This window comes from Malus domestica, chromosome 17 (genome assembly GCF_042453785.1).
Source record: "Malus domestica chromosome 17, GDT2T_hap1".
NCBI classification, from domain to species: Eukaryota; Viridiplantae; Streptophyta; class Magnoliopsida; order Rosales; family Rosaceae; genus Malus; species Malus domestica.
Window position 1 is genome coordinate 20,875,532 of NC_091677.1, and position 25,053 is coordinate 20,900,584.

Consider the following 25,053-nt stretch of genomic DNA (forward strand, 5'->3'; position numbering starts at 1 on the left):
AACTCCTCAGCCATCGCAATCCATCTGTAAGGGTCGTCTCCAAATAAACGAGGAAGTTCGATTTTAAGGTGTTTGTGCCCAGGAAAGGTCGGGGAAATGGGTTGGGGTTTGTGGGTGTAAGACGGTTTAGGGGGAACAAAAGAAGTGGTAGGCCCAGTCGTGGATGGGGGAAGGTAGCGGGAGGTGGAGGGTCAGTTCAGAGCTTGGGTGGTGGTGGTTGTTAGGGTGAAGGGAAGGGATGAGGTCCCGGCCGTGAGGTGGGATCCTTGGGGTTGAGTTGTTAGGAAGGGTGGGGAAGGAGAGAGAGACTATGTCAGTGGTGGTATGGGGGTGTGGATGGCAGATAAGGGGTGGGTCCTAGCGAAACGGGAATGGAGCCGATTGGAATTTGTGGGTTGGGTAAGGGAGGGTTTTTTAGGGCACGAACTTCGTCCAAAATCGTTTACTGCAGCTAATCCTGACGAACCTGGTGGATCGAGAGACCGGCCATGGTGTGCTGCAGGTCGTCGTAATGGATATTCAACAGCGAGATGGATTCCTGAAACTTCTGTAACTGGGTGAGTATCTGGTGTTGTTGAAACTCACGGTCCAATTTGTCATCTGATACATCTGCCACCGTAACGGAAACCTTACTTTTGCCCATGGTTCCAACCTGGCTCTGGATACCAAATGATAGGTTCCAAGGGGGGACCAAGAGGCGAATTTGCAGAGAAAAAGGAAATGACAGAGAAATTGTAAAAGAACAGCTTTTCATTCATATCCCAAATGGGAGTCGCAACAGGGATAATATGCCCACACTCGCACTACAGACAAGAGTGTTAGGTAAACATGCTGAGTCACTATCCTACTATTGATCCACTCCTAGATAAAGGAAATAACTAAGGAAATGGAAAAAGGGTCTTAACAGATTGTGATTGTGTAGCTTCTCAGTCTCTCTTTCTTTGTATTTTGTAGTACTTTCTCTCTTGGTTTGGTGTTTGTTGTAAATTTGAAACTAAATCCCATATACTCTTACAAATCCTCCAATCTTATCTTTAATTAATTTTGATGTAAATTTGAAGACATTATTATTCTTTTCTGATTTGCTTGTTTCGATTTCATTAACCAGTTCCTAATTCTGCTGAATTTCTTTGTATTCTTTTCTGATTTGCTTGTTTTGATTTCTTTATATTTTGTAGTGCTTCGATCTACCCAATACTGCATCTGCAACCAAAGATCCGCCTCTGTTTATCTCCTTCCACTCCCTCTCTGTTTTTCAGTGTTCAAGTTTCGATTTTTATGTGCTGAAATCTATAAATTTGATGTCTTTGGGTTCTGTTAAATTGGATTGGGTTACATGTTTTGGATTTTCCTCTGTTGGATTGGGTTCTCTGTGTTGGATTTTCCTGTCAATCCCAATCTTAATGGTGTTTCTGTTAATTGGTGTTGTGTCTCACGGTTTTCATCTTCATCGACTATTGGGTTGGATCGACTATTGGGGAGCTTCCTCAATGGGCAGTTGTCGGTAAGCGACAAAGTTCATGCACCATATTTGTTATATACTTGAAGATAGTTAATTACTAATCCTGATCTGTATTTCAGGTGATACATTCCCAGTTGGCTGTGCTTTTGATCAATCCAATGTTCATCACAAGGTACTTCTGTCGTAAACTTGCTGCGCCTTTCGCGTGATGACAATTATCTGTTTGCTGATCAAAATTTTTATCCACATTATTGCCGCAGTACTTTGCGGAAAATCCTGACTACTATAATCCTTCTTACAACACTAAGTATGGAGTTTACTCGGAGGGATGTGGACTCGAAAATGTTATGATGTCGTGGGGGCACGATGATTACATGTATTTGGTATGTCTTCAAATATTTCATCATGTATTCAGATATACTTCAAAATATTAACTCTAAGCCTCTAATCAAACAATCTCGTTTTTTGTTAACACAATTAACTAAGTTTAATCTAATGGTGTGACATCTTCAGGTGGCCACAGAGAACAAATCAACTCTGCCTTCAGCAGCTCTGTTTATCATTAGATACCACTCATTCTATGGTATGTTAAGCAGCAGAAAAATACTACAAATTTACCAAAACAAAAATCTGTTTTCCTGACTAATTAACTGTGATGTTTTCTTTTTGATATTATTGCAGCCTTACATAAAGCGGGAGCGTATAAGCACTTAATGAACGAAGAGGATGTCGAAAACCTGAAATGGCTCCGTGTATTCAAGTAAGTTTATATGATACTTCACCTCTTACTAATTTTTCTTTAGTCTAAATGCTTAAGTTCACTTCGTATACTTTTACGTTTTTCCGTCGCAGCAAGTATGACCTTTACAGCAAGAGCAAGATACGGGTTGACGTTGAGAAGGTGAAGCCATACTATATTTCTCTCATTGAAAAGGTAAGTTCAACCAGATTTCATTTGATTCAACACACTTTTCTTCATTTTTTTTCCTGGAATATTAATTAGTGTTTTTAACTTGAACAATGTTGGTTGTGCAGTACTTCCCTTCGAAGCTAAGATGGTGAATATCCCAGCTCTTCCGTTCAATGTGTAACGAGTGTCGACTATATACCAGCAGATAGCGAGCGAGCTATACGCGAGGGATGACATTTCGATTTGTAGCTGCAATTCCTTGTTATTTCATAATGATTTCGTGTAAAATTATCTGTTATGTATGGTGTATCGGAACCCTTATCTTGGTTCCTTAATAAAACTCCAGCATGATTAAAAGTAAAAACTAGGGTTTTACATGACTCAGTTTCGTTATTTCCAAGCAGTATACACTTGTAACTCGTTGCCTAAATTGATAGTTATTCCATACCATAATATAGGACCTAAAAAGTTTTCTTTTGTGAAAATTGGTTAACTGGTGTAGTATCAAGTATTTTTGAGTCAATCTGTAATCTCAACTCAAAGAGAGTGCTCTAACGATTATAGGCTAATTGAGAATTTTGTACGCTGATGTGGTTTTGTTAGTTGGTAAGGGACTTTGTCCGCTTTCTTCCCTCTGAATTCGGCTTACCTAAGTTCGAGTGGTTTAAAATATTGTTTTTGTCAAAAAGAAGCGAAGAAGAATTTAGTTGTTACTATTGAGAATAGAGTGCATTTTTGCTCACCATCATTTAGTGTGGTGTATGCTCACCACCTTCTTTATCACCATTAGATAAGTTTTAATTTTGAGATTTGTTCCCATTCACTACACGAATTTCAAAATTCAAACTCATCTAAGGGTGATAAAAATGATGGTAAGCATACACCACCCTAAATAATAGTGAGCAAAAAAACTCCCATTGAGAATATGAGTTGGGCTATGTCTCCTAGGCGTGCACCTCATCCCAAAATGCGCTGTCGTTTGTGGTCCGAATTTGATTTGTGATGGATTTTTAAGATGGATTATTCATTATGTGCGCAGAAACAAATGGTTGTGCCTTCAATGTTAATACATGTGTTTTAGCGGGTAGACTAGATTTTTATAATTCTTATTCAATCATTTATTTTTAAGAATTTTAATGACAAGCTCTTGATACTATTCACTTTGACGGAAAACCACATTTTTACACTAAAAAGTTAATCCTGGTACTATTTATTTTACCCTTTATTTTGTCCATATCGTTAAAACTCAAAATTTTCAAGTCATTTTCATTAGTTTTCCTTTTATTTTTTGTACCATTCAATTCAACGTACTATTAAAAATATAAGACCAATTTTTTTTCGTGGTCCCTTAGTGAGACCCAAATTTTGAGCAGACCTCTATAATGAAAAAGTTGTTCATCCATAACCTTGTGGTCAAATTCGTTATCAATCTTAGTCCTAATCAAAATTTCTAACAAAACTCAACCCACATGTAGGTGTAGTGAAATTGAGCAAATGTGTGCAGTAGAATATAAAGTAAATAAGACACAATATTTACGAGGCAACAGGTGTGGCTACATCATCGGGACAGTAGTAATACTTTCTTTCATTATCTGAAATAATAGGAGTATAAAATAACTCTCACTATTTTCTGTCTTCTCTCTAGTCTGGCTCACTGGTATTTTCGCCTGCGTATCTCTTCTTTCTTTTCTCTCTATCTTTCATCTTTCTTTCCTTTCATCCTTATGTTTTTCTCTATTTTTGTGTTGTGTTCTTCAATGATGCAAATACCTCTTTATGTAGAGGTTTTCATTCTTCCTTGGTCATATTTGGTTGGCCATGTTTTTCAACCTAACAATCTTACCAAGACATTTTCTCTAGCAACATTGTAAAGTTACGGTTATATTTGGTTGCCTATTACTATGGGCATTCACACCTCCATTCACAACAGTCCATTTTGGATGCCCATATCAATATTGGTTGCCTTGTTAAAATCTTGATTTGTTTTGGATGCTCCCCATGATGAGTATCTTCCCTTGATTTTGAATTCTTCAATCTGACTGATTACAAAGTTGATGTAATCAGATGTCATGCAGTGTTTGCTTCTGAAGGTGGATCACGTGTGCCCAAATTTTAATAGGCCACAGGTCTTGACCAAACACATGTATTTCTGAGAGATATGAAGATGTGGCAATAAATGTTTACTTCCTTGATCGCTGTAGGATCAATATATTTTCATATGTAAATACAAATTCCTTTTTGTGAGCGATATGCATACAGGCTAAAGAGATATTCAGATTTGCTTGCCTAATAAGGTTATGCCTTTTGGTGAGTTCTTCGGAATAGAACAAGCATATGTCTATAATTTTCTAAAGATATCAATAGATAAATTTTACTTCATTCTAATACCCATATGGTGGTATTGTGCTTAATAGGAAATGTAACATCTGACTCAGTGTATTGTGCTAAATACAGTAAGGCACATACTTCACTAAGATATAGTACTTCTGGACCAAACATCAATTCATTATTTCCCTCACGATGATGAATGATCTTTCTTAGTGTTTAAATACTGGTTAATCATTTGAGTGTTTGAACTCATAATCTTCAATCCATATGGTACTTTAATACCACAAACATTTTGATGGAAACAAATCATGTTGGTATATTATTCGATATGCAACTTGAGACAATATTTCTTTCAACACTTTATAATTTTTCTGGCTCTTCAGGAGTCCTAATATAATATCAACTCTTGCAAGAGATTTAATATGTTGCAATAGTATCATAATGATAGTACCAACTAAGGCAATTTATATCATCCATTGGTATTAAGTACATAATTTATATTTTACCCTTCCAGGGTTTACTTTAAGCAATTTGAATCTTTCAAGGATTTTCTACACTTCATGACACATTCTCCTTTGGAATTTATACAGAATTTGCTTCTATGACACATTCTCCTTTGGGCATATATATAATTCTCCACTGAAATGAACAAGTTTCACAATGAGAAATCATGCTTCCAGGAGTGTATTACAATCTAAGAACCTTGCGTCTCATTGTATTACAAATGCTCACATGTAACCTTCTGGGTTCAACATAGTTTGGTGGTTTGTACTATAGGTTCATTTTTTTCATGTTCATATTAAATTGTAATGGAATTGTCTCTTTCCATTTTTGGCCTATAATTTTTGTTTTGTTGACGAACAAAAGAATATCGCTCAATATCAACACAGCTCATTGATGAATTTAGTAGCTACTGTAAAACCAAAATTAACATTGGTTATCATCAATTCGCGATTCACAATTCTTATGTGCATGCGCATGCATATTTATAAACATTTCATTACTTTAATCTCCACTTCTAGGGAGTTGAATCATTGGAACCTATACATTTATCATCCTTCGGGCATGAGATATATTAAAATTTCCATGTCCATAGATTGTCCTTTTTGGACTTTAATCTATGCAACGACTATCATGCTTCAGGCATGCAATAGTTTAGTAGGGTCAATTCATGAATAGTCTTATTGAGACTTCAATTCATGCATCATTTTGTAACTTGTTAATGCATTTGGTAGTTTATTAGTAATCGTGAAGATTGTATTACCTTTTATATATCATTGGTATGATATAAACTGGTGAGACAAAATAATATTTGTAGTCATTTTTATGCTTTGGCCATAGACTCAAGTCAAGTTTGCTAAGGCTATGAGTAGGATTCCCATAATAGAAATTTGGTCTTCCATTCACTTAGTCAGCCAATCATTTTCTCCTTTTGAACTTTTATGGGTTCATTGTTGATCATTTGGCTTCAACCTCCTGCATAATAGAATGATGTGCAACCTTTGCCTTTAAATGATCCTTCAAAACATCACTTCTTGGTGGCTCATCCATGCTTGGTAGTTTTAGTGTAAAGAGCCAACAGTGTACCAACTGTTATGCGACATTGGTGACTTGAAACCTAGCTCTAACAATAGTTGAAGATGACTACTTGAGAGCAATGCAAGGTATGAAATTAGGCAAAGGCTCCAGGCAATCAGTTCTGAATTAGAAGTTTGATTTTCAGGTTCCGACTGATTGCTTTCTTTCTTATTATCTTGTAGGCAATAACAAGGCAAAAGAAAAGACAGGAAAAAAGCATGATATGAGATACTTTTGCTCTTGACCCTGATGATATAAGGTAAAAGCTCTTGAAGAAAAACAGTAGAAGGATATGATGATGATGTAAAACTTCTTGATCAAAAATATTTTCTTGCTGAGGAAATGAGTTGGCCATTTTGAGGGACTTGGTTAAAGATTCATTCTGGGCAAAGAAGAATAGTTAGGCATTTTTGGAGGTCTACTTTGCCATGGAGGACGGGTCGACATATATAGGGATTTCCTAAGAGCAAGTAATGGGGTTGTTAGGACCATTTCTTTCACGGTTGTCGGCAACAATGGTGTAGTTGAAACAGTAAAATTCATGTGTTTTAACTTTGTCAAAGATAATTTGACAAAGTTGTCATTGATATCCAAAAAGCTAAGATTGTGTCTGAGAAGTGCTAATGACTTTATTCAGGTAAATTCGACTTTTGAAATTTAGAGAGCGGTGTCTCTTCGTTTGAACAAGTGGTCGTGTTAGCCATCAGTTGTATCCAAAAAGTACGCTCATAAAGTTGCCCACCTATGAAAATTGCTTTTGTTGTATTTCTGAGATTTCACTTATCTAACCTCATTTTCTTTCATCATTTCTTAAAATAGCTTGCCCATCTGGCCATTGTTTTGATTTGAATTTTGTGGAAGATGCATACATGCCTCTTCAAGACAGTATATGGTGCCCATCCTTCTTATCCTATAACGGTCCTCTTAAGGTTGGAGGCTTCATGATGAAGAATGATATAGTCGCTTCAGTAGTAGCTAAAAACCTTGTCAATCCCAAATATAAAAGAATACTTTCAAAAAGGTCTAACTAATTGGATGTTCAAGACTCTTTGGCTCTCAGTCTTAAGTGTGTGAGTTTTTTATTTAACATGGGCCAACGTGTACTTACTCGAACTCACCAAGTTAAATCATTAATGGCTGAGGTGGCAAGTCTTAGACAAGAGATTAGATGACTTAAGCATGAGAATAGAAAGTTGTACATACTTGCAAATAATTACCCTACGAACATGAAAAGAAAGCTCGACCAGCTACAAGAATCTGAAAACCGGCATTCATTGCCTCCACCCTCTAGACTTCTACCGAATACTGAGGCTTTAAATGATCTACCTTTGGTGCCTCCTCCTTCTGGAGTTTCGCCAAGTATTGAGGCTTCACATGATCAATCTCCAAAGCCTTCCCCTTCTAGATTTCTGCCAAGTAATGAGGCTTCACATGATCAACCTAATGTGATATAAACTAGCACTCAAACTTAAACCCTTTTTTTGACAATTGTAGTATGGATAAGTAGGGATAGTTCTAGGCTGGGGATTATGAGGGAATGCTAATGTACTCAAATTAGACTCAATTACACTTAACTAGACTTAAAAACACTAAACTAGATTCTTATGACTCAAAACTGACTCAAAACAAACAAATTGACTCAAAACTAACACTAAGGGTGACTTTGGATGAGAATTGAACTAAAAAGACTCAAAACAATGTGTATGGACGAATTCTAACTTATGTTGACTCAAAACACTAAACAGAAACCAGTTTGGATAGATTCTAACTAAAAGACACGAAATATAAAGGGGGGAGTGGTTTTTTAGGAATTTAAAGTAAAAGCAAACAGATTTAAAAACTCTAAACAACTTTGGACGAACTTGGGTGTTTTAATGAGTGAATGGCTAGCTGGAGAGTTCATCTCCACACATGACGCATATGCATACGAATCGATTTCCAGTTATTCTTCCTATAAACCATGAATGACAACACCCTAGATTAACCGTGGACAACATTAATTAACCCTCAGATTTTCCTAAGTTCATTGAATTGGACTCAGCATCGCAACCAAATTATTCTTATCAAGTTCCGTACACGAACAGTATGACAAAGATACATATCAAAGATCATTAAGTTTTGTGAAAGTCATAAGCATTGATAAGACATTCATAATTGTGAACAGCATAATACTCCTGCCAGGAATTTTACTTAACGCGATCATGACCAGTGACCTCCACTACTTATAAATATAAGATCATGACTATTAGGTGAAACTCCCTTATATTTTAGCATCAAATCCCTGCATGCAAACTAAGTATGCATCCCCAATCAACATACAAGAATAAGTTCTGAATTAAATAGTTAAGCAAATTGCATTCACGATTTATGAAATAATAACTGGATGTAATCAATTCATATGCAATATATGTTCATGGTTTTGAATTCTCCTCTAGCTAAAACAAGTTTAGTCCTCATGTTTCCACTTAAACAAAGATAACTTAAATTAAACATTGAAAACAAAAGATAGAATACACCTAAGAACGTTCCAGCAATTCAAGCTTGAATGGCAGAGCACGGCTCCAAGGGTCTCCTCTTCTTTCTCCTTGCAAGGCTGCGGCACTAAAAGGATTTCTGTGTATAATGGATGTGTGGTGCGAATTGTGGTGAGAGATGGATGATGTATGATTGCTGCGGCACAATATATTTATAAGGAGAAGAGAAGGCACGGCAAAGGTGATAGGAGCATATTTATGCGCCTTAGTTAGTTAGTTATTATGCATTTATGTTGTGTTTTCTTAGTTAAGTTAGTCTTTTAAGCTATTTTCATGTGTTTTCAGGTTTTAGAGACAAAGTGAGCAAAAGGATGCAATTTGGAGCATTTTGGAGCAAAATTGAGCTAAAATGGAGTTCATGCACATGAAGCACAAGGGATGGACGAATTTGAGGAATTGGTGAAGCTAGGAAGGCGTTTCAAAGTTGAAGAATTGAAGATGCAAGGTTTCCTACATGAAGAAGAAGAATTAAAGCCAAAGAATCAGCTCAAGATAAGGAGTATTATCCAAAACCTCATCCATAACCTTATCTTAGCTTATCTTATCCAATCAAACCTTATCCTATCCTATCTTATCCTTATCCTAAACTATCCACATTCCAGCCACTTAGGAGGGTTTCTAATTATATTAGGATGCTTAAAATAGGATTTCTAGAAGACCTTATCTTATCCTACCAAGATGACACCTAAGAACCTTTCTAGAAGCCTAAAAATCTGCCTTGCATTATCCTTCTAGAAACCACACTTTGTGCCGAATTTTCTACCCTATTTCCTTTAGGATTTTGGTTTCTAGAAGCCTTATCATTTCACACTTTTTGTGCTACACCTTATCTCCCAATCCTTTTGGGTTTTTGACTTGTTTTCCTTATAGGATTGGATGTTATTATCCTATGCAATTTAGGCCTTTAAAACCTTGTCCTTTGCTACCTAGGAGATGGGATTTTCAGCCTATATATACAACCCATTGCCGCACCCTTTCACTCACCACCCTCTACCAGATTTTCACTACACCATTCACCAATCATCCCTCATTGTGTCGTGAGTTTGCAAGGAGACTAAGGAAGACAACTTGGAGCCGTGCGTGCCATTCAAGACGTTGGATTGTCGGAGCGTTTCTAGGTGTTTTCTATCTTTGTTTCAATGTTTAAATTTATTTATCTTTGTTTGTTTGCGAACATGAGGAACTAATTTCTTTATAGTTAGAGGGGAATTCAAAGCCATGATCATATGTTTTATATGACTTGATTTCTTCCAATTATGATTTCATGAATCGTGAATGTGGTTTACTTATCTATTTGATTGATAACATGTTTATGTATGTTGATTGAGGGTCGACACTTAGTTTGCATGCATGAATTTGATGCTAGAGTATAAGGGAATTTCACCTAATCGTTATTAACTTATATTCATAAGTAGTAAAAGTCGCTAGTCACGATTGTGTTAAGTAAATCCTAGGCAAGAGTAACATGCGTATCCCATAGTTATGAATGCCTCGTCAATGCTTATGATTTCCATTGAACTTAATGATCTTTGATATGTGTCTCTATCATGCGTATTCCATAGTTAGGGTCCTTGATAAGAATAATTTGGTTGTAATGCGTATCCCATTCAATTCAATGAATCTAGGGAAATCTGAGAATTAATTGGTCAATCTAGTTAATTTGGGGCATTGTCATTCAAGGTTTATTGAAAGAGTAATTGGAAATCGAGTTGTATGCATATGTTTCATGTGTGGAGAAGGAACCTTCTAACTAGCCTTTCACCATCTTAGTTTTCATCAAAACGTTTTTGTCAAAGTTTATTTTCAAAGTTTCTGTTTTCAAAGTTAAATTCGTCCAAAATCAATCCCCCTTTACTTAGTTGAGTCATAGTAGTTAGAAATCACTTTAGTTTGTGTTTTTAAGTGTCTTAGGTCAAGTTAAAACCAATTTTCATCCAAGTTTGTGTCTAGTGTTCAAAACTGCCCAGATTGTGGTTTTAAGGCAGTTTTGAGTGTTTTTGGGCTGTTTTGAGTCTTTTGGTTTGTTTTGGTGTTTTAAAGTTTATTTTTGCATTCTTTGAGTCTAGTTTAGTGTTTTAAACTTGTTTTTACGTATTTGAGTCAGTTTTCAAGTGATTTTGCAATCCCTCCTAATCCCCGGTTTAGAACGATCCCTACTTACATACTTTGCTACAATTGATAAAAAGAGGGTTAATTTGTGTGTCAACATAATTTTCACATCAAATTTTGGCGCTGTTGCCGGGGATTAGCAAAGTTGCTAATCCCTTGGTTTGTTTTATTTCAATTTGTTTTATTTGTGTCCAGATTCTTACTTTGTTTTTGTTTCTTATTTTTAGGTACTAGTTTATGACTCGGAGCTCTAATCCGGTTCGTGAACACATCTTGGACTTTGACGACGATTTTGAACGAGAGTTGAGACGAAAGAGGAAGAATCCAGAGTCTAGTGAATCAAGTTCAAATCCGGAAGCCGAAGTTGAGATTGAGCAAGAGGAACCCACGGCACAAGTGGGTGAAGTTGAGACAGTCATGGCACAAGACAATCGTACAATCAAGGAGTTCTCGGCTTCGGGATTGGACAATGCCGCACCTCTATGTATTCAATATCCGGCGGCTGCCCAAGGAAAGACCGAGGAATTCGAGTTAAAGTCAAGTTTGCTCCACCATATTCCGAAGTACCATGGGTTGTCCATGGAGGATCCTAACAAGCACTTAAAAGAATTCGATGTGGTGTGTTCAAGCATGACTCCAATCAATGTCGACGGGAGTATATTGAAGATGAAGGCTTTTCCCTTTTCTCTCATGGAAAAGGCGAAAGATTGGTTGTATGAATTAGCTCCCGGAACGGTCACATCTTGGGAGAGCATGAAACGAGCTTTCTTGGAGAAGTTTTTCCCAACTTCTCGAGTCATCCTCCTACGAAAAAGGATAAGTGGAATTCAACAAGAAGAAGGTGAGTCTTTTCCTACATATTATGAACGGTTTAAATCTCTTGTTGCTTCTTGTCCACAGCATCAAATGAAGGAGGAGCTTCTGCTACAATACTTCTACGAGGGACTTCTACCAATCGAACGATAAATGCTAGATGCTTCGGCGGGAGGAGCTTTGGTGGACAAGACCCCCACGGTAGCAAAGACTTTGATTGCCAATCAAGCGTTGAACGCTCAACAATACGAAGGTGTTGGAGAAAGAGGCACCCCACGGCAACACCAAGTGAATGAGGTAAGTGCCATAACCGAACTTCAAAATCAAATGGCTAACCTTACTACTTTGCTTTCTCAGGTTGTGGAAGGGCCAAAAGTTCAAAATGTAAGTGCGTGTGGCGTATGTTCCATGCAAGGACATCCTACGGACAAGTGCCCACAATTGATTGAGAATGGAGGGTGGGAGACCCTCAATGCCGTGGGCTTTGGGCAGCAATACCAACAAAGGAATGATCCCTTTTCTAACACCTACAATCCCGGTTGGCGTGATCATCCAAATTTCAAATGGCGAGAACCCCAACAAGGCCAACAACAAAGCACGTTTAGGCAACAACCCCCGGGCTTCTATCAAAAGCCGTTTGCACCAAATCAAACCCAAGCACAACCCGCCCAAAAATCAGGTTCTTCTATTGATAATGATCAAAATTTTAATTTACTAACTTCTATGGCGCAGGGCATGCAGACTAGGGACAAGAAGGTGGATGAGTTGGAGAAGCAAATGGGGCAAATTACCGAGTTTATGGGACAGTTTCGAGACCAAGGAAGACTCCCCAGTTCAACCGTTGCAAATCCAAAAGGGGGATTCGAAACCGCCAAAGCAATTACATTGAGGAGTGGCAAACAAGTTGGAACTGAACCCCAAGCATCCAAAACAAGTCATGAAGAGGATGAAAAGTTGTAGTTTGAAAAGAACACACAAGCAAAACCCACGGCAAGGAGGGTACCACCTTTGCCGCAGCCATCTTGCACTTCCAATCCATATAATTCGGCCAAGGTAAGTTCAATCCCGACTTCCCCTAGTTCTATTCCACTAAACGTGCCTTTTCCTGGCAGGTTGAAGCAATCCAAGAAAGAGGAGAACGAGAAAGACATTTTGGAGACGTTTCGGAAAGTGCAAGTCAATATACCTCTTCTTGACGCCATTAAGCAAGTACCAAGGTACGCCAAGTTTTTGAAGGAATTATGCACAACAAGAAGGAGAATTTCGAACAAAGAGGTGGTCCAGGTAAGTGAGAATGTTTCCGCTGTTTTGCAAAGAAAACTACCTCCTAAATGCAAAGATCCAGGTAGTTTTACAATTCCATGTGTTATAGGCAATACTAAATTTGAACATGCTATGTTAGATCTAGGAGCTTCAATTAACGTCATGCCATACTCAATATATGCATCCATGAACTTAGGAGAACTTAAAAACGATGGTGTTATAATTCAATTAGCCGATCGTTCTAATGCATATCCGAAAGGAGTTTTGGAAGATGTGTTGGTGCAGGTGGATAACTTGATATTTCCAGCGGATTTCTATGTCTTAGAGATGGAGGACTCACCAAATGTCACCCCATTGCCGATTCTACTTGGGAGGCCTTTCATGAAAACAGCACGCACCAAGATCGATGTGTTCAAAGGGACATTGACAATGGAATTTGATGGGGAGATTATTAACTTTAACATTTCTGAAGCTATGAAATTTCCTAAAGATGATCATTCTTGTTTTTCTATTGATATATTGGATGAATTGGCGCAGGATTATCTTGATATGTTGGAAGACGATCCCCTTGAAACGACGATTGCACAAGGACTTGGCATGAAGCCCAATCTGGCCGTACCTAAGGAGGAGCATGCCGAGCTTGTGGCTGCCTTGGAATCATTGCCCCAACATCGTGGTAAGCCTTCTAACCCAATTCCAATTCCCGTTTCCACTAATACGTTGTTACCTTCTGTGATTCAGGCCCCCGTTCTTGAGCTTAAACCGTTGCCGGATCATTTAAAGTATGTATTCTTGGGAGATGAAGAAACGTTGCCCGTCATTGTCTCTTCATCACTCACGGCATTAGAGGAAGAAAAGTTGATTCGGGTGTTGAAAGAGCACAAAACAGCCATTGGATGGACATTGGCCGATATTAAGGGAATTAGCCCTACAACATGCATGCATCGCATATTTCTAGAGGAGGGGGCTAAACCAACTCGAGAGGCTCAACGCCGGCTCAACCCTCCGATGATGGAAGTCGTGAAAAAGGAGATTATAAAGCTTCTCGATTGTGGAGTGATTTATCCAATTTCGGATAGCCGTTGGGTCTCACCGGTTCAAGTTGTTCCGAATAAGTCCGGAGTTACTGTTGTGAAGAATGCCGAGGATGAGCTTGTGCCAACCCGTATTCAAACAGGTTGGAGAGTGTGCATTGACTATAGGAAGCTCAACAACACCACAAGGAAGGATCATTTTCCACTACCATTCATCGATCAAATGTTAGAAAGGTTAGTCGGTCATTCTTTTTATTGTTTTCTTGACGGTTATTCGGGATACAATCAAATTGTCATAGCTCCGGACGACCAAGAAAATACCACCTTCATGTGCCCATTTGGTACTTTTGCTTACCAGCGCATGCCATTCGGATTATGCAATGCACCGGCCACGTTCCAAAGATGCATGGTAAGTATCTTTTCCAATTTTATTGAGAAGATTATTGAGGTATTCATGGATGATTTTAGTGTCTTTGGCGATTCGTTTGATGGTTGCTTAGAAAATTTCACATTAATCTTAAAACGATGCGTGTAAACGAACCTTGTTTTAAATTGGGAAAAGTGTCACTTTATGGTAAAACAAGGCATCGTTTTAGGGCATATCATTTCTGAAAGGGGAATCGAAGTTGATAAATCGAAAATAGATCTTGTACGCTACTTACCCTCTCCAACTTCGGTTAGAGAGGTTCGTTCTTTTCTTAGCCACGCAGGATTTTATAGGCGATTCATCAGGGACTTTTCAAAGATTTCCACACCCCTATGCCGACTTCTCCAAAAGGATGTGACCTTCGACTTCAACGAGGAATGTGAAAAGGCGTTCAAACACCTCAAAGAGATGCTAACTTCGGCCCCCATCATTCGGCCACCAGATTGGAGCATTCCCTTCGAGCTTATGTGCGATGCATCCGACTATGCTCTAAGCGCTGTTTTGGGACAAAGGAAGGACAAACAGCCACACGTCATATATTATGCCTCTCGGACCTTGAACGATGCTCAATTGAACTATTCCACAACGGAAAAAGAACTTCTTGCCGTTGTTTTTTCTTTAGATAAGTTTCGTTCTTATTTACTTGGCACTAAAGTAATAATCTACACTGATCATGCAGCGTTGAAGTACTTGCTCACGAAGAAGGAGGCTAAACCAAGGCTTATTCGATGGATGCTTCTCCTCCAAGAGTTCGATATCGAAATCCGAGACAAGAAAGGAAGTGAGAACGTTGTGGCTGATCACCTGAGCCGTTTGGTGCATGAAGAGGAGGTTGTGCCGATCCCAGAGACATTCCCGGACGAGCAATTGATGTCCATTGAGGTTAGTATGCCATGGTATGCGGATTTAGTTAATTATTTAGCATCTAAAGTCATTCCAAGTGAGTTCAATAAAAACCAACGTGATAAACTTAAGTATGATGCACGAAATTATGTGTGGGATGATCCTTATTTATGGAAATATTGCTCTGATCAAATCATTCGTAGGTGTGTGCATGATTCTGAAATTCAGTCTATTTTAAACTTTTGTCACACTTATGCATGTGGAGGTCACTTTGGCACTCAAAGGACTGCACGTAAAGTACTTGAATGTGGTTTTTAGTGGCCTACTATTTTTAAGGATGCTAGAACTTTTTGCATTGCATGTGATCGTTATCAACGAACTGGAAATATAGGACCAAAAGACCAAATGCCGCAAAGTCCCATCTTTAATGTTGAAATTTTTTATGTGTGGGGCATAGATTTCATGGGTCCCTTTCCTTCATCTCATGGTTTTGTTTATATTCTACTTGCGGTTGATTATGTTTCGAAATGGGTGGAAGCAAGAGCCACCCGTACTAATGATTCTAAAGTGGCAGATTTTGTTAAGACTAACATTTTTGCAAGGTTTGGAATGCCGCGGGTACTTATAAGTGATGGGGGCTCTCATTTCTGCAATCGCACCATTGAAGCGCTACTCAAGAAATATGGTGTCACGCATAAGGTGGCAACACCTTATCATCCTCAAACAAGTGGGCAAGCGGAGGTGTCAAATAGAGAAATCAAGCAGATTTTGGAGAAGACCGTGGGGCCAAACCGGAAAGATTGGAGCTTGCGCTTGAATGATGCATTATGGGCGTATCGTACGGCCTACAAAACACCAATTGGAATGTCCCCATTTCGGCTCATTTATGGGAAACCATGCCATCTTCCGGTTGAATTGGAGCATAAAGCACATTGGGCCATCAAAACCTTTAATATGGACATTGATGCCGCAGGTCTTCATAGGAAACTTCAATTGAACGAGCTTGAGGAAGTTAGGAATGAAGCTTACGAGAACTCTCGTATTTACAAGGAGAAAACGAAGGCATTCCATGACAGGATGATTCGGAGCAAGACATTCTCTATCGGGCAGAAAGTGCTACTTTTCAATTCTCGCCTTCGGTTATTTCCAGGTAAGTTGCGTTCTAAATGGATTGGACCTTTTATTGTTACTAATGTTTTTCCGCATGGTGCAGTTCAAATTCAAAGTTTGAAGACGCAACAAGAGTTCAAAGTCAATGGACATCGTTTGAAGCCATATTTCACACCTTTTGAGGAGGAGACCGTGGAGGAAGTCAATCTCCAACCCGTGGGCCCTATTCAAGCTTGATTGGAAGCATCGTCCGGCTGGAAGACGTTAAAGCAAGCGCTACTTGGGAGGCAACCCATGCAAATAAAGAGGACCTAGGCAGCTCCGGCATCATAATCAGATTTGCGTTTCTAAACCCTACTCTTTATTGCTTTTACTTTGCCATATTTGTCATGTTTGCTAGTTGTGTTATTTGCTTGTTTTTGTGTGAGTCTATGTTTGAAACATTGAGGACAATGTTTGGTTTAAGTGTGGGGGGGTACACAAAGTGTTTTTGTGTCAAATTCGTAGGATTTTATCACCTAACATTTCAAAGGTTGTTTTTCATTGTTTTTAAGTGTTTTTAGAAAGTTTTGATGTGTTTTTATGTGGCTTTACCAGAAAATCCGAAAATTCAAGAAAAAAATAGAAAAAGTTTTGAAAAAACCCAAAAACAGTCGTTTTAAAAGTTTTTTTTGTGTGTTTGTGTCTTAGAGTACCTTCCAACACAATGATGAGGATTTGGTTTTTAATTGCATGACCGTTAAAGAAAGTTACAAACATGGATGGAAGTTTGATATGCTCTTTTGTTTATGCTTGGTCATCGTTGTTGTTTACGAATTCACATGTAATCACAAAGGAAAAAATCAGTTTTTGTAACATGCTTGAAGGAAGGAACTCAAACTAATGCTACAACCCTGTGAGACTTGAGCCTAAACATTCTTTGGAGAGTTAATAATCTTTGAATTTGTTGTTTGCTAAAGTCGTTGCATGATCTCATCATTCTTTGCTTGGTTGCTACTTAGAAGGCGTGTCATCATTATAGATCCAAATATTAGAACTCATACCCATTTCATTCAAAACTTAAAATTGAGTGCATAACATATAACAAGATGAAGTTGTTTAGTAGTTATCACCAGAGCCAAAAAGCCTTCAACCCATGCATTTGTTTTTGTAGGATTAACCCCTTTGAGCCTTATTTAGCCTATTTTTGTTGTTAGCCACATTATCCGTACCTAGCCTAGAGTAGGACTATCCATAACCTTGTTCTTAAAGGATAATAAAGCATGACTTAGAGGGAATTCCTTTTGATCAATGTGTGCAGAAAACTAAGTGTGGGGGAAGGGAAAGTTTGTGTGCCAAAAGAAGTAAGGAGGGCACGGGTTAGACAAAGAAAAACAAAAGAAAAGAAAAAAGAAAGAAAATTCGTAGAAAAAGAAAGAAAAAAAGAAAAAAAGTGTGAAAAGTATGAAAAGGAGTTGAAAGAGCATAAAATGAGCTCTAAGTTGTTGGTTGTTGAAGCAAGGGTCCAAAAAGTTGAATTAGACCCTAAGTGTTGCATGAATCTTCCCCTTGAGTTTAAACATTGATTTTCGCATGCAAAAGTGAATTCTAAGTGTCAATTTCATTACTTTGCTTATTATTCTTTAAGAATGTTTGTTTATCCTTACCTTTCTTTGTTAGCCAATACCTTAGCCCCGTTACAACCCTTTGCTTCTATCTTGATTGTTATGTGTTTCAATATGTGGAGTTTGGAGTTGGTATGAGCATATGATATCCCTGGATCTCGCATCTAAGTAGTAGCATTCCATTCATGAGATCGTATACATACATTCATAATTCCAGAAAATGCTTTTATTGTCATAACATATGTGAGCATTAGTTTTCATATTTACATCAATCTTCTCACATATAATTAGTGTAGGGTGTGTAGTCAGAAAATCTAAGTGAAAAAAGAGTGTATATCTAGTGAGGAATTGAGGGATTCTCTAAGGCATGTTACTACATTCAAAACATTGTTGTAATTGATTAAATGTGACCTAGTAAGTGATGACTATGATTAAGTATGTGCTTAAGTGTAAAGATGGCTAAAATCTATGTGAGTAGTAATCTTTGGCGTGTCGTGTACCATTGGAAATCCCTGAGGCGATTGTTGGAAGGTTTAGGTTATGTTTTGTTTCGTTGTTTTGCTCGAGGACTAGCAAAAGCTAAGTGTGGGGGAATTTGATAGGAGCATATTTATGCGCCTTAGTTAGTTAGTTCTTATGCATTTATGTTGTGTTTTCTTAGTTAAGTTAGTCTTTTAAGCTATTTTCATGTGTTTTCAGGTTTTAGAGACAAAGTGAGCAAAAGGATGCAATTTGGAGCATTTTGGAGCAAAACTGGGCTAAAATGGAGTTCATGCACATGAAGCACAAGGGATGGACGAATTTGAGGAATTGGTGAAGCTAGGAAGGCGTTTCAAAGTTGAAGAATTGAAGATGCAAGGTTTCCTACATGAAGAAGAAGAATTAAATCCAAAGAATCAACTCAAGATAAGGAGTATTATCCAAAACCTCATCCATAACCTTATCTTAGCTTATCTTATCCAATCAAACCTTATCCTATCCTATCTTATCCTTATCCTAAACTATCCACATTCCAGCCACTTAGGAGGGTTTCTAATTAGATTAGGATGCTTAAAATGGGATTTCTAGAAGACCTTATCTTATCCTACCAAGATGACACCTAAGAACCTTTCTAGAAGCCTAAAAATCTGCCTTGCATTATCCTTCTAGAAACCACACTTTGTGCCGAATTTTCTACCCTATTTCCTTTAGGATTTTGGTTTCTAGAAGCCTTATCATTTCACACTCTTTGTGCTGCACCTTATCTCCCAATCCCTTTGGGTTTTTGACTTGTTTTCCTTATAGGATTGGATGTTATTATCCTATGCAATTTAGGCCTTTAAAACCTTGTCCTTTGCTACCTAGGAGATGGGATTTTCAGCCTATATATACAACCCATTGCCGCACCCTTTCACTCACCACCCTCTACCAGATTTTCACTACACCATTCACCAATCATCCCTCATTGTGCCGTGAGTTTGCAAGGAGAAGAAGGAAGACAACTTGGAGCCATGCATGCCATTCAAGACGTTGGATTGTCGGAGCGTTTCTAGGTGTTTTCTATCTTTGTTTCAATGTTTAAATTTATTTATCTTTGTTTGTTTGCGAACATGAGGAACTAATTTCTTTATAGTTAGAGGGGAATTCAAAGCCATGATCATATGTTTTATATGACTTGATTTCTTCCAATTATGATTTCATGAATCGTGAATGTGGTTTACTTATCTATTTGATTGATAACATGTTTATGTATGTTGATTGAGGGTCGACACTTAGTTTGCATGCATGAATTTGATGCTAGAGTATAAGGGAATTTCACCTAATCGTTATTAACTTATATTCATAAGTAGTAAAAGTCGCTAGTCACGATTGTGTTATGTAAATCCTAGGCAAGAGTAACATGCGTATCCCATAGTTATGAATGCCTCGTCAATGCTTATGATTTCCATTGAACTTAATGATCTTTGATATGTGTCTCTATCATGCGTATTCCATAGTTAGGGTTCTTGATAAGAATAATTTGGTTGTAATGCGTATCCCTTTCAATTCAATGAATCTAGGGAAATCTGAGAATTAATTGGTCAATCTAGTTAATTTGGGGCATTGTCATTCAAGGTTTATTGAAAGAGTAATTGGAAATCGAGTCGTATGCATATGTTTCATGTGTGGAGAAGGAACCTTCTAACTAGCCTTTCACCATCTTAGTTTTCATCAAAACGTTTTTGTCAAAGTTTATTTTCAAAGTTTCTGTTTTCAAAGTTAAATTCGTCCAAAATCAATCCCCCTTTACTTAGTTGAGTCATAGTAGTTAGAAATCACTTTAGTTTTTGTTTTTAAGTGTCTTAGGTCAAGTTAAAACCAATTTTCGTCCAAGTTTGTGTCTAGTGTTCAAAACTGCCCAGATTGTGGTTTTAAGGCAGTTTTGAGTGTTTTTGGGCTGTTTTGAGTCTTTTGGTTTGTTTTGGTGTTTTAAAGTTTATTTTTGCATTCTTTGAGTCTAGTTTAGTGTTTTAAACTTGTTTTTACGTATTTGAGTCAGTTTTCAAGTGATTTTGCAATCCCTCCTAATCCCCGGTTTAGAACGATCCCTACTTACATACTTTGCTACAATTGATAAAAAGAGGGTTAATTTGTGTGTCAACATAATTTTCACATCAAAAGGCTGAGAATGAGGGGAATCAGGACTCCAAATCAAGAAGGAAAAAGGACACTTCTCTTTCAGATTCCAAGGAGGAAAATGATTGGTCCTTGCTGTAGGAAACATAGCTTCTAGAAGGGGCGGATGAGGCACCCTTTTAGGGATAGGGCTTGGCTTCTCGAAACCTGATTTGTAGGTATCCTAATGTCATTTAGATGCCCTCCTTGCAGCTGGAAATTAGGTAGATTAGGATAAGGTTAGGATAAGATAGGATAAGGTTTTGGATAATGTTGGATAAGATAAGGTTGGTTTGGATAATGTTCCTTCTCTTTAGCTGATTCCTTATCCTCCAAGTCTTGATTTGATTCTTCCAAATTTGTAGCACATTCCTAGCCTCTTTAACTTTAAAAACGTCTATCCACCTTGCTCCATGCATGTGCTATCCATTCTTGGCCCAAAACTGCTTCAAAATGCTCCAAATCTCACTTTCTTGCCAACTTTGTCATTTGAACCTGAAAACACACGAAAATAGCTTAAAACACTCTAATAAGTAGAAATTGGCTAGGAAAAGAAAGAAAAAAAGGATTTTGAAACCCTAGCTCGCACTCGCGCCAAGCCAAACCGCTGCCTAAATTGTAGAACGCACGTCATTTCGATGATGTCTACCCCAAACCCCCTATTTTCCGGCGCATCATGGGTGTCCACACCCAATACGACTATCCCCGTAGATCCCCCATCGTCTCTGACCCTCTGAATTGCATATCTTGTCATCTTGTCCTTCGAGACTCCACGACAACGGCCTCGATCTACAACCATCGCGGAGTGCCGTCAATAGCTTTTCTCTGGCTACCTACAACTCTGTCAGTTTTTCCGACGGGTGGCACATGACCAACCTCGCTGGATTGTACAGACCGATCCACAGTCAGCCCACTAAAATTGGGCCTAATTGAGTTTTTGGTTCTCCAGCTCAATAATATAGGCTTTGAGAAGGCTCTAGCTTGTAGCCAACCCAATGACACTACACATCTCCTGCAGAGAGTTGGGTGCTTTCAAGCCTGCATATTTTTTTTCCGTTGGAGCCCCAGTCCAATTTGTTTTAGGCCTATTTATTTTAGCCCATATGAAATAACTGCCCACTTAATGAGATGTTTTTCACTTTTTCTTTCTTACCCAGATTTGGTCTTGGGTTTTGTCAATCTTGTTAAGCCTAAAGTTAAGCCACTTAGTACTACGATCTAGTAATATTCCTCTTCATTTGTAAGTGACAGGTCTTAAGTTCGATTCTCTCTAAAGGCTAATTTGAACCACATTATTGCTAGCCCGTTGTGAGAGTTAGCTTATCTCATACCCTTTAGTGTAGACAATATTATTCGTTCAAACAAAAACAAAAAACTTAATACTATATGTACAATTTTGTATATTAATTATATGTTATATTCTTTTAATAGATGGATCCCCGGCGCTTCCAAATCGGGATTTTTTTTAATAGATGTATCCGTACTTCGTAGGTGGAAGTATTACATACCGGATGAGGTCATGTACGCTCTTCGTCAATACAAGCATACAGGCTTAGCGTAATTGAGTTCCTTTCTCTTGGTCAACTCTTGCAGCCCTGAATTTCTGTTTCCTTACAGGGAATTGTTGACAAGTCAAGGTTCAAAGTCATAAGAAGCTGCTCCATCCCCCTCAAACTCTCCAAGTCTCCATCATCCTGAAACGACGAAGTCAACCAACAATGCAGCAAATAAAAATGACATAAAGAAAATTAAATGATGTAAAAAGAAGCAACTTTTTGCCATATTTGAGCAGAAAACACACCATATCCTTCTCAATCTGTTCTTTAAGAGTGCATTGAGGACCCAACTGAGTTTTACTGCTTCCTTCTTCATCTTCTTCGTTTCCCTCTTCACATGCTTCAGGAGCCATGAACTCTGGTATCCCTACTCCAATAAAATTGAATTGAAATCTAAACACATATTAGCCTTCTAAGTAGATAGTTTTCCCTTATTTCAATCTACTTGACAGACCAACAAAATTTGCATAGGGGCACTCATATTAGATTCAAGTATGATCATTTATGAAGCAATTATTATAGTATGGAAGGGTCATTCAATTATCAACGCAGTGAGCGAGGTGAACATTTCAGTGACAAAATCATAAAAATTTTATTAAAAAACTCACAAAATACATACTGCTTAAGGGTCCCAAAGGCGAACATGTCAGTGACAAAATTGATGTTTCTGTTGGCAGTATCAACCGAGGAAGTGTAGAACTTCATGATGTTTATGTGCTTCGATGTTTTGAGGAGGTGGATTTAGTAGAGCCTCTCAAGATCTTCAGGGCACTGCAGGAGATCGTAGAGCTTGGCCTAGTTTAATTAAAGCAACTTCTATCCCTTCATACTCATCAAATGCTCCGTAATTTCAAAAACAATAAAAGAAACCCAGAAAACCCACTGAAAAAATCTACCAAACACCCAAAAATAGATTTACATTTTGGGAAATCTGAAATTGGTTCTGATGATTTTTGAAGAAAGTAAAGAGCTTGGAGTCTGTACTTCAACAAAAAATAGACGAAGATAGAATTGTCGATAAACAATGAAATGCTCATAATAATAATAATAATTAAAGAGCTAAGTAATTTCTGATTGAAATGAATTTTTGCAAGTATGAGGTTTATATCATAAGATTACATAGTGAAGCAAGGTCAAACGAGTGATTAGAACCACATTAAGATATTAACTTATTGCGCTTCAGCATTGCTGAACATTTTCAATATCTAATTGTAACACAGCGTTGCAAAAAACACAAGAAATGTTAATGACAATAATCAAATGACTAAATTACTTCTGATTTTGTAGAAATATGACTCCTTAAATTAATTATGTACAAAGTTTACAATATATAGAGTTTAGAGAAAACCCTTATGTGGTAGGAATCTTAAATTAATTACAAGTGATATCACATTCCTTTAATAACGGATAAGAATCTGGAGTAATTTATCATATTCTAATAGATTTGAATGGTAATGGTGATCTTTGAATGAAGATCTAAAACATATGGTTTTGATCCTGAGAAAATATTGTGAAGTGAGCCCAAACACTAATTAGTTCTATATTGAGTTGGTAACTGATTAATTTTCTAGTCTCTCCAGAGATTCTAAGTCCTATAGGGTTTGGCTAATCAAAATGTTAACACTAGCAATCAACCAATTTTATGGTTTAGCATCAGCAGGGAAACCAACTTTATGGGTTTAGGGACAATTCCATTGAAGTGATATGCACTCCACGACTTGACAGTGAGTGATAATATGTTGAAAATGTTTTTGCCAAACAACACTAATGCATGTTCATATGTTTTAACAGGTGGCTCAAATTCAAACCGTAATAAACTACCCTGTCAGTATTCATAGATTTTATAGCTTAGACAATTTATGGATCATCTGCAAATCTTATGTTTGATAATCCACGAATAATATCCTGGAATTAATTAATTAAATAATGGGGTATATAATAGTATTCAAATTCTAGAACGTCAACATACAAGGGCTGCATCAAAGTCTAATTCCAAAAACTAGAGAAGAAAAATCAACCTTCCTATTCAAACAACGCGCTCCAACCTACAAATACACCTCATCCCAACAAGTTTGTTATTGTTTTCTAATAACATAGAACTAATGACAGGTGGCTCTATGAGGTCTGCTTTGGTGACCCTCTTCATCTTTGCCATCGTACTCTCTCCGATTTCAACCCCAGAGGCAGCTCGATTCGTTTTTCTAGGTAATTCACATGACCTATATTATTTCATATCTCTGCACCTGTTTGTATTTACGAAAATGGAGATTCGAACTTAGATAACCAACATAAGCACATTTGCATATGTGTATAAAATGTTGATTCTGTACTTGGTTTGCTTTTCAGATACAACTCCTATATGTCCAGCTTGTGTATGCTGCGCACCGGCACCACAAGGCTCTTGTTGCGATTGTTGTGCTACACCAATTGAAACTCAGTCCCAGGAAGGGTCACCATGATACAGCAAATATTTATACATATATATACCTGGCTTCATGTCACGGTGAAGGAAAAATAATGATCATTTGTATATAGAAAGCTGAACACGGGCTTCCCCTTCTTGGAAACGATATGTCCCATCTTGAATAAAACTATATGTTATAACAGATCATGATCCAGTATTTGACATTTTATTGAGGACCAATAAAGGTTTGGGGACTGTATATCCCTTTACAAACTTATTTGAGATAAAATTCTAGGTTTTGGACGAATATTGTTCTGATATTATTCTTCTCACATAGAGGAATATATAAACTTATACAATCTCCTACAAATTAGGAAACAAGTATCCCAAATCTACAAGGATACCAATTACATAACTTTATACCCAAAAACTCTTCATTCCTTA

At 37.6% G+C, this 25,053-nt stretch overlaps 1 protein-coding gene and 1 long non-coding RNA gene across 3 annotated transcripts; both read left to right on the forward strand.

The window, feature by feature from the left end:
* Nucleotides 1–336: 336 nt before the first annotated feature.
* LOC103439079 (inositol oxygenase 1-like) lies at nucleotides 337–2,749 on the forward strand. Its single transcript, XM_029096821.2, has 9 exons — nucleotides 337–549; nucleotides 1,179–1,331; nucleotides 1,420–1,504; nucleotides 1,582–1,634; nucleotides 1,723–1,845; nucleotides 1,976–2,045; nucleotides 2,144–2,222; nucleotides 2,315–2,396; nucleotides 2,498–2,749. The coding sequence occupies exons 1-9, from the start codon at nucleotides 337–339 to the stop codon at nucleotides 2,522–2,524; spliced, it is 885 nt and encodes a 294-aa protein (XP_028952654.1). The 3' UTR covers nucleotides 2,525–2,749.
* Nucleotides 2,750–18,317: 15,568 nt separating this feature from the next.
* LOC108173724 (uncharacterized) lies at nucleotides 18,318–24,811 on the forward strand. 2 transcript variants are annotated; one of them, XR_011578311.1, is made up of 3 exons: nucleotides 18,915–19,547; nucleotides 22,141–24,410; nucleotides 24,552–24,811. It is a non-coding gene; the product is annotated as an uncharacterized lncRNA (long non-coding RNA). The 2 variants fall into 2 exon arrangements; XR_001790430.3 differs by having other exon boundaries at nucleotides 18,318–24,410.
* Nucleotides 24,812–25,053: the final 242 nt, after the last annotated feature.